Below are 12107 nucleotides of genomic sequence, written 5' to 3'. Positions count from 1 at the left end.
GCCTACACCTTCAAATCACTGGGGAGATGCCAGTTTTAAATATCACCTTAGAGAAAACCACACGTTTAGTTTTCAGCTTCCTTTCCAAAACTATACATAGCTAGCAACTGCTACATTCCTGCTGCTGGTTTTTTCCTCACTTCCTGTAAACATAATCTGGCCTCAGTGTTGTCCCTGACTTTCTGAAGCTGATGTGGTGAAGACAGAGGGTGTCCTTGCTCCAAATTAAATGAGAACATGAAGTATCAGAGAGGTAATTCACAGTGGGTAAATTATTCTGTTAGCATAGTAAACATGGATCTTCCCACCACGTTGTCTTCTTTCTGTGCATATAAATGATTTCTTTGCAAATCTGAATATTCAGAAGAGCACCAAGGTTATTAAAGAGTTTCACTTAGCATGCAGAGCTGAATCAATGAAAGCACAGATTCATATTTCAGTTGTTTCTACTAATACTTATTTTTATTACATTAAAATGAAGACAAAAATTCAAGTGGAAAAGCCTCAGAAGTATAAATATATTCTAATATATAAACTTTGATAAGTTTATTTATTTCTGTATTCCTTTTATGTTACCAAACTAATGGTTGATTTCTTGTAAGAAGGAAGCATTCCCTGGCTTGAAATCCCCAAAGGTTACTTTTGAGTTTTGTTCCTGCATGAGTTGATGTTATTTTGTGTTAATATATTCCAAATAATTAATGCTTTTACCTCTCTTAGCCTGGATTCTTATGGAGCAGAGGTGTATGAGATTATGCTGCACCTATTTCCCTTTTCTCCCCTAACTTTTGAACTAAATGGCTACTCAAGTTTGACAGTATGATTGAGATTTTAAAGACACCTGGGTAAAAGTTTTTCTTGTAAACAGCCAGGCAGAGAGGTTGATTAGTGTCTTGAAGGAGAGCTTAACATCCTTATAATCCTCCAGAAAAGCCCCTTACCTCCAGCCTCTTCTGGGCTGCCCTCCTGTTTCCCCATTATGTGACTGCAGCCTGTAGTGGCCCAGCCTTTCTCTGGAGATGCCAACTGCTGTTCAGCACCAGGAGGGAAGTGTGCTCCTGGCAAGTGTGGCTGAGCACCGTGGTGCCAGGCTCCTGCTGGTTCCCAGGCCGCTGAGAGAGTTTGGTGCTGGTTCCCAGGCCGCTGAGAGAGTTTGGTGCTGCTTCCCAGGCCGCTGAGAGAGTTTGGTGCTGCTTCCCAGGCCGCTGAGAGAGTTTGGTGCTGCTTCCCAGGCCGCTGAGAGAGTTTGGTGCTGCTTCCCAGGCTGCTGAGAGAGTTTGGTGCTGGTTCCCAGGCCGCTGAGAGGGTTTGGTGCTGCTTCCCAGGCCACTGTGAGAGTTTGGTGCTGGTTCCCAGGCCGCTGAGAGGGTTTGGTGCTGCTGGGTCTGGAGAGGTGCCTGTGCTGCCAGAGGTGAGGGCTCCTGGCGGGGCTGCCCGCATGGAAGGCCCTGCAGTCACGACTGTGCCTGGTTGAAGAGCACATCCCCTCGTGCAACTGTGTTCCAATTTCTTATGCAACACTAAATCATCTTTATCAAGTATGCTTTTTGAAGAGCAGTGTAACTTTCTAAATCAGACTTGACTCCAGAGATCTTGAAACCAGAGGACTAGCTGTACCTGAGTAAGTCTGGGAAATGTCTTAGGTATCTTCATCATAAACTTTGAAGGAAATCACTGTGTGGAGTTGACATTTAACAGGGTATTTAGGAGATTTGAGTATGCTTTTTAAGGACCTTTTTAACGACTCAGTGCTCAGAGGTGTATTTCTAACAGTGAGTCTGAATGTGCTTCTCCTACAGGAACCAGTCGAATGTCCGAAGGATGCACACAGCAGTGAAGCTCAATGAAGTCATTGTAAATAGATCCCATGATGCCAGACTTGTGCTCCTCAACATGCCTGGTCCTCCAAAGAATACTGATGGAGATGAAAACTGTATCCTTTCAGGCAAGGCCTGGGCCACACAGAAGGTTTTTCTTCAATCTGTTCTCTTGAATTCATTTGGCCGCCAGTGCTGTTGAGCTGTAATATGTAACAAAGTTTTTCCCGAGTGGAGGGTGCTGGCTTGTGGCTGTAAGGTAGTAATTGCTAAAAGGAAAAGGTGCCACAAACTCACAGTATTTTGGTTCTTAGAGGGGTACTTGTACTAAGCAAGACCAGAGCTGAGGGCTGTGAGCTGGCCCTGGTCTAACCCCTGTGTATTTTGGTTTTGATGCTTTTTGTCCTTGACTTTACTGAAACAGACATGGAGTTTCTCGAAGTCTTGACTGAGGGTCTGGAGAGGGTACTGCTTGTGAGAGGTGGTGGCCGAGAAGTCATCACCATTTACTCCTGATTTAGGAGCTTCTTACCCTGGGCTACATTTTCCTTCTTGGCCATTACGGACATTCCAGTTTTAAACAGAGAAGAAAACAAGGTGTTTTGCCTAACTTTCTCCTCATCCAGTCCTGTTCATTGTTTTTCCATTTGCAACATACATATCTTTTGGGATTGCCGTATTTGTTACACCATCCAATTAGCAACATAAATTGTGAAGCTGCCACATTATTCAGTTTCTGCTTTGGTACCCCAGCATTTGTGCATGTAGTTTTAACACTAAACCTATTTTTAGTCAGCACTGCTATGTGCAGTATTTTTAGTAACTGTATGTAAAGTTAGGACATGAAAGCCAGTTACTGTAAAAAGATTTAAAAAGCTTTTTATATTAGGTTTGGGGGATAGAAGTGCATTATATAGCAGCTAGTTTCTGCTGAAGTTCAGCTATAAAGCATTTTCTAAGAGCACACTGAAGTAAGAGAGGACTGAAAAAGCTTTCCTTTTCTGGGTTTATTTCCAGAACTAAACTCTCAGTATTGGGTAAGAATTTATACTTTTAATACATTTATTGATAGAGATTTAAATAAATTATGTTGACATAGTTGAAATTATGTATGTAGCTTGCTAAAAGTTTTGTTGCTTCTGAGACTTCAGGTTCTGTGAGGCCAGATCCCTATTTATTTTTGTATTTATTTGTCAGAAATATTGGATATGCAGATGCAGACTGTTTAGGAGAACAGAGATCTCACAATAAATTCTGAATCACCAGTGGATTGAAGGACCAGTCCTGTGCAGTTCTTCCATGCTTTAAATTTCTTGCAGAGCATCCATCAAAAGTACTTTGGGCATGTTGGAGTCCCGTGTAGAGCCAGTGCTGAGCTGCACGCACAGTGATGGGATTGCACTTGCACAAGTACAGGGACCTGCTGCTTCATTGTATGCTTTATGCCCTTAGAGGGGAAAAGAAGAAAAGAAGATCTATATTAACCAATAAGTCTCTGGAGATTTTATCAAGCCCATTAAGTTGTACTTTATGTACAGAACATTCGTATTTTTTCAATAAAACGTTGCATACACTTTGAACCTGCTCTCTGCTCTGTGTGTGGGGTGGGTTGTGCAGCAGGAGCCTCTGCCCTGCCCTGGTCCAACATTGGCACTGCTGGACCCACCAGGTGAGGGCCAGGGGCCGGGGCTGGGGCCACCCAGATGGCACAAGTCCTGCATGGGGGAGCTGCCAGCTTAGACTTCAGAGCAGCTGGGGATGTGTGTGAGGAGTGAAGCTTCTGGCACTGCCAGAACCCCGGCCACACAGAACTCTGCCCCTGTAGACTGTGGAACACACACAAGCTGGTGGCCCCTCAAGATTTCTGTGTCTGGGAGAGTGGTGATCCAAACCAGGGGCAGCTGTGAGCTAACATCCCAGGACCTGGAAGAAAGGTAGGTTGACCCATTTTTGTCCTATGGGTTCTAGCTAGGTGCTGTGCTAATTCTGCTGTGGTGTAACTCCTGGGTGTTTCACTGATCCCAGCGTGACCATTTGTCTGAGAGATGCAAATCTGAAAAATTATCCAGGCTTTTATCTTGAATAACTTAATAAAAATGCTGTTCATAGGAGTTTTATAGTTAAAGCCTGTTTGTTCTCTCTGTAAAGGACATACCTGATGGGATCAGGATGGTATTCATCTGTGCTAGGATCCCTTTGAGACAACAGTCAGGGAATACCTCTGGGGTGTGCTCTCTATTGGGTATTTTTTTATTTTAGCAAGTCCTAGCTTTTTTGATTTTTGAAAGCCAAAATTAATGTCACGCTTTCAAACCAATGGAAAGAATAAAGCCTTCTTATTTGCAAATACTGTGCTATTTGTACAGATTATTCTTCCATCTTCAGAGCACTGAGTGCAAGTGTACAGCAATTTTGATAGTTAATACCTATTTGCAAACATTCTTTTATAGGAGTAATAATAGAAAATCTTTTGTTCCTCAGACTTTCACCAAGTGTGATCTCATTCAAGCACTCTGAGAAATAGAAACACCTTTTCCTTATGAAATTTTATGCAATTGGATGCACCTCACAAAAGGATTTCAGTGTCATCTGTTACCTGACCCAAGTTATCTGTTTGTGGCTCATTGTGTTTTAACATCAAAGCAACCAAGTGAATCTCTTTACAAATACAGTAGACTGGGTTTTCAGAGGTGATTACAGACCTTGGGGACTAAAAACCTTCTCATTAATTCAGCATTGTGGGGACCCTAAGGATTTTATAAGTTCCACTTCTGTAAGCCTTCATTACACCCAAAAGAAGGTTCATGATAAGTTCCTCTGAGACTTTGTTCACAGCACTGAAAACAAAATAGCATGGAAAAGGTTGTGCAAGAGAAGATCACTGGAAAAAGGTAATTTCTGCCTGAATCATCTTGTGTGAGGATACCTGAATTGTCATCTTCCATTTTTGTTCCTCTGCTAGGACCGTTTTTGTTAAGGAAATGAATAAAATACAGTGTGGCAGAGCTTATTTAAACTCAGAATTTAAACAATTCTCTCTATAGGGAATTGCACTTAAAACATGAAGGCTGCAGCTTTAATAGTTAGTGAGTCATTACAAACATTCCTGTGGAAGCACGGAGATCCCTTTGCAGTGTGAGTGATCCCTTTGCAGTGTGAGAGATCGCTCTGCAGTGTGAGAGATCGCTCTGCAGTGAGCGCTCCCTTTGCAGTGTGAGCGACCCTTCTGCAGTGTGAGCGACCCTTCTGCAGTGTGAGCGATCCCTTTGCAGTGTGAGCGATCCCTTTGCAGTGTGAGCGATCCCTTTGCAGTGTGAGCGCTCCCTTTCCTGCGCGTTCCTCTCCGGGAAGCGCTCACCCCGCGCGGCCCCGCGGCGTGCCTCTGCCGTGCCCGCCAGGGGGCGCTGGCTGCCGCCCGTGGCGCTCCCGGAGCGGCTCCGGCCGGGATCCCCGCGTGTGCGGACAGCCCCGCTCCCGGAGCGCTGCCCGCGTTCCGCGTGTGCGGACAGCCCGGCTCCGGGAGCGCTGCCCGCGTTCCGCGTGTGCGGATAGCCCCGCTCCGGGAGCGCTGCCCGCGTTCCGCGTGTGCGGACGGCCCGGCTCCGGGAGCGCTGCCCGCGTTCCGCGTGTGCGGACAGCCCCGCTCCGGGAGCGCTGCCCGCGTTCCGCGTGTGCGGACAGCCCCGCTCCGGGAGCGCTGCCCGCGCTCTGCGTGCGCTGCTAGCCAAGAAACGTGCGCGGTTAGAAGAGTTCCGCTTCCACTCTCCTCCTCCCCCGTCCCCGTTTCCCATTTTCTCATCTGCGTCATCCGTAATAATGTTTGCTTCTTCAGCGGCTCCCCTGGGAAGGGACAAAGTGCCTCACGCTGTGCTGGGAGGTCGGAGGTTCTCATTCCGTTCTGGAGTAATTATCCCCCTGCAGAGCCACCGGCTCGGGTCAGATGGGGCATCTATAGGCAGGTGCTGCCAATCCAAAGTGCTGCTTTTCCCCGGGGAGTGGTTCCCCCTTGCTCTGGATTTCCCGTGTCAGGCAGCATAGGCAGACCCAGAGCACGTGGTGGGTTTTGGAAGAAAATTCCCCATTGGAGTCACAGTCTGTACTCCAAGCTCTCTGAACAGAATACACCCTGCTCGTGGACTGCTGACTAAAATGGAGTCTGTGGTTGGCAACATCTGTCCAAAATTCTCTCTCCACTCTTGAACTAGTGCAGGTAAGGCTCTTGCTGCTGGGAGCAGCATCATTAAGGGCACATCTCTTCCTCTAAGCCCCTGCCCGTGTCGTGCTGGCACAAGCAGCTGTCCAGCCACTTAGCCATGGAGGAGGCCATGCTTCTTGGCTGCAGGGTCAAGTTTTGCCTATTTAAACTGCAGCGCTGGATGTGAGATAGAACTTAAATGTTTGGCAAAGTCAGTCCTCATAAACTGATACTTTTTAAGAACCAAAGAGACAATACAGCACATATTTTGCTTGCCAGCTCCAAGCTGAGGCATGTCCTTTTAATGTAACTTCTTTTCTTGCCAATAAAATACTACTGCTAGGAGAAGCCAATATTGTCCATACACCTCCAGACATAAAGAACAAACACAGCAAAATATTGGAAGGATTTGAACCACAGCTGTCATAGTGCAGGGGATGGAACACTCCGAGGGAGGATTCAAGGGAAACGCCAGCTTTGTATTTTGTAAGATGGAATTGGCCTGTCCTTGGTATGTCTGCAGGAGGTCAGGGCAGTGAATCTGACTGAAAGTCCAACACAACCCAGACATCTGAGTTCCAAAAAGCAGTACCTTTGAAAAGCTCTTCTCTTCAGCAAACTGAAATAGTATTTAACAGTTGAGGTGAGCCTCCTTCAACAAATGCTGATTTCCATGTGCCTTCATATGAGTGTCTGTATTGTACAGACTGTGATTTATATCACACATGCTTATGATGTATTTGATGTGGTCTGTGCTAAAGATGAGCAGTTCCTCTCTGACAATTCAGTCCTCTGCACTGTGTGTAAACAAGAGGAAAAACCAGTAGCCAGCAAAGCATGTGAATATAAAATAGTTTGTGGAAATAAAAAAAGAAATAACCCAGAGTCAAGAAGCTTATGGACAACTCTGTTATTGCTACTCAGTTTCTTGTAGTTGGTTTTTGAGAGTTCAGTTTTGCTTGGGTCGTGCATTTACTTCTACAGAAGACCCACTCTCAATCTGCAATCATCAAGGATTATAAGAATCACAGCTTAAAATTCTAAATTCGAGACTTTTTACAGGTAACAAGGTAGTAAGTCCATAAAGGCAGTATTTGTCAAACTTGCCTCCTCTACATATCCAAAGACATAAGATTTTTCTGTTACATGTCTGAAACAATTTGCTAAATTTAGCAATTAATTTGATCCTGCTCTTAAATTTACAGTTATGATTAAATTTTTGATTTGCTTTCTCCGAAACGAACAGCTCCCTCTCCCCAAATAAGAAATCAATTGCTGAGGCTAAAAAAAAAAAAGAAATTCACTACAGGAACATTATAGATCTAAGTGGAATATGTAAATAATTCCCATCAAAATAAGCTGGCTGCAATCAGGATTGAATATATTTTTATGTGGCTGCTTTCATGTCCTTCACCAGGATCCACACAAGCTGTCCCCACAATATAACTCTTTGTGGCTTATCTGCTCTTTTCTCTTTCAAGGACAAGTACAATCAGCCTCCTCAGAGGCCAGCTGTGCTGGGGTGAAGTGTGGCCCTGCTTATTGTTTATGGACTTTAAACTAGCACAACTCTTGTCAGAGTGGCTTCAGCTCTGTTTTTCATGACAGTGCGTTTAGTTGGGCTCTACTCGTTACCATTTTCAACAAATTGCTTGCATTTATGGAGATGTTTCTCACCTCAAAAGAGCCTCTTGAAGTGGTCAGCGAGCTAAAATGTGGTCAGTGAACTAAATGAACAAACTGAAAATAAAAAGCAGAGAGAAAGAGAGAGACTGGCTTTACTCTAGCCTGCCTCTTAGGTGATTCTGTTTATCTCTCATGCCCAGTTTTTAACATACTAAAGTTAAAGCTGTGTAAGACTCTGCTGTGAGCAAATCTTAGCAGGTATGTTATTATCAGAGTAGTGCATCATTTCTACAATACTGGGTTTTTTTTAATTCTCAGATTTTAAAATCAGCTATTTCAAACAGGCCTGATTTACTTCTTGTGTCTGGAGACAGAACCTACCTTTCATCTAGTTTGTTCTTTCTGCCACCTGTAGTGTCAGTAATTAATGAAAACTGGCATAAGCCCCACATCATTGGAGAAAACAGAAGTATTTTACTTCAGTGTCTCTACAGTCAGGCCATGCAGCCTAAGAAAGCACACTGAGAGTGGATAATGTTGTCTTGGAACTCAGGACAGCCTCAAGGGGCGAAGTCCAATTCTGATGTTTGCATCTTCTGCCATGGGTCTCATGCACAAAACCTTCAGACTTTCAGATCTAGTTAGTTGAAATGTGTCTGCAAGCATGAGTATTTTTGGAGAGGAAGTGGAAGAAGGATAGGTATGTGATATAAGAATACCAAGTCATAAGTTCTAGACCATGTGCACTCTAAAGCATTGCATTTATGTCTCCCCATTTACATCTCCCCTTTAGCTTTCCTCTAATTAGAAGACTGGCCTCTGTTTTGCCCCAGTTTTGCACCAAGTCAAAACAAAAAAGGCAGTGGAAGTGACAGAGATGCTCTTTACTATTATTTCTCACCTACAGAGAAGGAACAAGTTACAGAAAACTTGCTGGGAGACTGAAGCTAGAGACAGTCTTATTTCTGTGTTAATTCACCTCTGTCAGTGAAGGCTGCAGAGAGAACAAATCCTGTTAGAATTCACAGTAGTTGTTCAACTGGACATCTGTGATTATGCCAAGTTTATTTCAGCAGGACTATGTGTGGGGTGTCTTTTCATATTGCAATTCAGTGTTGTGGGGTTATGAAATGACTAAATTTGCCTGTATGATTTTTTAGCTAATACAGCAATGTGCCAATATTTTATCAAGTTACATTTAGTGTTGCAATCCAGTTAAAGAGAGGCAACTTTTAGTGCAGAGTCTGTAAGGAGGAAAAAGTCACTCATAATCTCTTCAAAGTCTAACACGATTAAGAGACTGACCCTCCTCACACCAGGCTTAAGTATCAAAATCTAATTAGAATGTCATTACTAACCATATGCCCACAATCAAATCCTGGGTACTGCAACTTGTCTGTCAGTATTTTTAGGGAAACTCAATAGTGTCTTTAAATTGGGCATACGGTGGCAAATCTTCTAAGAAGCAGAGAAGGCAACTTAGAAAATAAAAAATGTAGAAGTCGATAGTCCCACAGATAAGATGCACAAAGGAAAAAGTTCACATATTTTAGCAAGGTTGACCTTCTGTTGATGCTGACATTTCTTTTGCTTTAAGGTACTAAAATTAGCCAGGAAATTGATCTCACCTTTGTAACTAAAGAATTAGACACACTTCAACCCCAGATGACCAAGTCATTTTGTATACTGGCATCGTCAAAGCCATGTCAAACACAAAGAGACTCCAGCTGCAAACTACTGCATTCAGGTACCTGCTCTGTGACATCTATACATTTCTTGGAGGTAGTTCACAGAACTCAGGATACAAAGCTCGGGTGTCATCATCCTAGTCTGGGTCAACTTTTCAGTTAAATGTTGGATTTTGAAATGAACACTTGATGATCAGCTTAAAATCAAAAATTACCCCAAATGCAATACTGTGAGTCTGAGTTATTGGACTAAAATGGAACTTGGATGAAAATTGGGGTACTCTTCATAGGTTATTTGTACCACAAACAAAATAAACAAACAAAAAGAAACCCTGACAGTGCACAGGTACCACTTTTAAATCAAAGGAAGGCACTGGAGTTTTTCTTGTTTGAACTCCTCACCACAATTAGAAAGTTCACTTGGCAGCACAAGTACACCATCTTGCTTGTTACTTGATACTTGGTACTGCTTGTTTTACAATGGAAAACAAAGCAGACAGTAACAGTCTATGAGTCCACCTTGTATTTTATATTATTACACCAAAGGGGAAGGCGCCAGGGGCTGAGAGAAGGCTGTAACTGGGTTTCTGATTCTGTTTGTTGTTTGTCTGCCTTGTTATACATATACATATATATATATATATATATATATATATAAGCAAAAATTGTTATTCTTTTTCCCATACCTTTGCCTGAAAGCCCTGTAATTTTGAAGTGACAATAATTCAGAGGGAAGGGGGGGGTCATACTTCCTTTTGCAAGGGAAGTTCCTGCCTTCCTTGGCAGACACCTGTCTTTCAAACTGTGGGTGCTGCTAACAGTGCTTTCAGCTGACAGCTGCTGCTTAGAGATGTGCTATCCCAGTTGTCTAGCTGACTCTTTTGTGACTTCTTCAGCAACCAGGATCACAAGAAGTATCTGCTGAGTTAAAGATGATTGAACTCACACAGCAAGTCTAGAAGGAAACAAATATAGAACAGGAAATTGCTGCTTTCAATTCCTACAACAGGCCCTATCATTTGATAATGTGGTAACCAGCAGTCCTTTGCTTGACTGACTTCCAAACAGTTATTGCATAATCTGTTCCCGTGTTGGACCATGTGCAACACTTAGGAAGTAAAAGGCAGCAACTTCTGGTTAAATACTCAAATTCTAGTTTGTCTTAAAAAACACTACAACAACAAACAAGCTCCAATTGCTTTTCCAACAGTGAGTAAACTGTGTAAACATTCTTGTTTGTCCTTTGTGCATGTGATTAAAAGAAAATGGAGCTCAATTCCCTCAGCTGAAGCAGAGCAGATGAAAAGCACAGGGAAAGATCTACTTCAGAAGCAGAAGACTCAAGCTTCTCAATGTGCCTGCAAGAAAAGGGGAAACTGCAGAATGTATCAGTTATAATTTGGTATTACTTCCTCTTACAATGTCATATTCTCTATTCGTGGTGAGCTAAAGGGACTTTAATTGCTATTCTAAGCACTCCTATGAAGTAGATCTCATGAATTGAACATAAATTCTAGAAGAACCCAACAAAACTACACTTCCTCTATGGAATTTCCCAGCAATTAGAAAGCTAATCTCAAGGTTAATAAAAGTGGTAAGCTATGCACTCTTGAATGTGCTGCCTGTCTACAGGCCATGCCCAGTGGCCATGCCTTGTTTCTGCTGCTTATTGGACAGACAAAGTATTTCCTTTTGTGATGTGTGGAAGCAAAACTGTTCCATAGTTTCAGAAGAGAACAACAAGTTGTCAGCATGTCAGGAAGCAATGTTTGAGTTTGGGCGTAGCTTGCTTGAACAAGTTGGTGTGAATATCCATGTGACACTGTAAAAAGGATTGTCCGTGTGTAGGTGCTCTATGGTGCCCTCTGAGCACAGAGCTTTAATCACTCTGACAGCTTGTGTGTAACTGTGGCTCTGCTGGCTGCAGACTTTCTAAAAAAGCTTTTCCAAAGAACAACCAAATTAAAAGATAGCTATGTAGGAATAAATTCAACCTCAATTTTTCTTGCAACGTTCATTCTTTAAGAACACTTGTCATATTTTATCACAAAATATGTTTTGAGACTAAACACAAAAGCCTCCCCAGCAAATGCAGACTTTGTTTTAGTTCTAGCTGTTCACACGTGTAGGTACACAGTTTGTGGTAACTGGGAATGGGCTACAGCTGTTGAAAGCAGGTGAACAGGTGAATTAAAGGGATTGCTGTTGACAGTCTCAGCTCTTATTTTCTTGACTATTTAAGTCTCTTTAAAATCTGGATCTAAAACTTTTAAGTATGACATTGTGACAGTATTATGGTTTATAGAAAAACTTCTTGTAGTGGCTTTGCTTAACTATAAAGCCTTTGAAGTGGGCATAAAATTATAAAATACAACAAAGCTATTATGTTTTTCTCAGGAAAGGAGATGGAGGGACTCAAGACCTGCTACCAAAGCAGCTCCTTTGAGGACAGCATTTTGTGTCCCGTTGAACATGGGTGCCCCCGTGTGTTCTGCGTGCTGACAATGCACAGGCTTGTGTCACTAGGCCTTTATTTAGCTAATATTAGTGTTTGGAAGTTTCACCACAGTTGAATAATTGAGCTCAAAACCTTTATCTATCATTTTTTATGGCACAGGAATTCCAGATAAGCTCATCTGAAATATTATGTGGCTTCAAACACAAGCTGTGTGCTGTGAAAAACTTATGTTAAATAGTTAGTCTACATCACAGTGTGCTATTTTTGGTACTGTAAAGTGATTTCTGGAGTGACCAGATGTAGGCAGTCTGTGGTAATTGGGT

The 12107-nt window shown here is 42.8% G+C and overlaps 1 protein-coding gene across 9 annotated transcripts in view; it reads left to right on the top strand.

The window, feature by feature from the left end:
- The window catches only part of SLC12A4 (solute carrier family 12 member 4), a 46093-nt gene extending 42696 nt beyond the window's left edge, over positions 1–3397 (top strand). For all 9 annotated transcript variants that reach the window (XM_038147965.1, XM_038147966.1, XM_038147969.1 and 6 more), the window contains 2 exons: positions 1800–1933; positions 2242–3397. In XM_038147965.1, coding sequence (XP_038003893.1) covers positions 1800–1933; positions 2242–2333 — 226 coding nt within the window. In that variant the 3' untranslated portion in view covers positions 2334–3397. The remainder of the gene's footprint in view (positions 1–1799; positions 1934–2241) is intronic.
- The last annotated feature ends 8710 nt before the right edge of the window (positions 3398–12107 follow it).

The sequence above is a fragment of the Motacilla alba genome, chromosome 11 (assembly GCF_015832195.1).
Source record: "Motacilla alba alba isolate MOTALB_02 chromosome 11, Motacilla_alba_V1.0_pri, whole genome shotgun sequence".
NCBI classification, from domain to species: Eukaryota; Metazoa; Chordata; class Aves; order Passeriformes; family Motacillidae; genus Motacilla; species Motacilla alba.
Note: the sequence above shows the minus strand (reverse complement) of the source record. Positions and strands in the feature narration are given on the sequence as shown.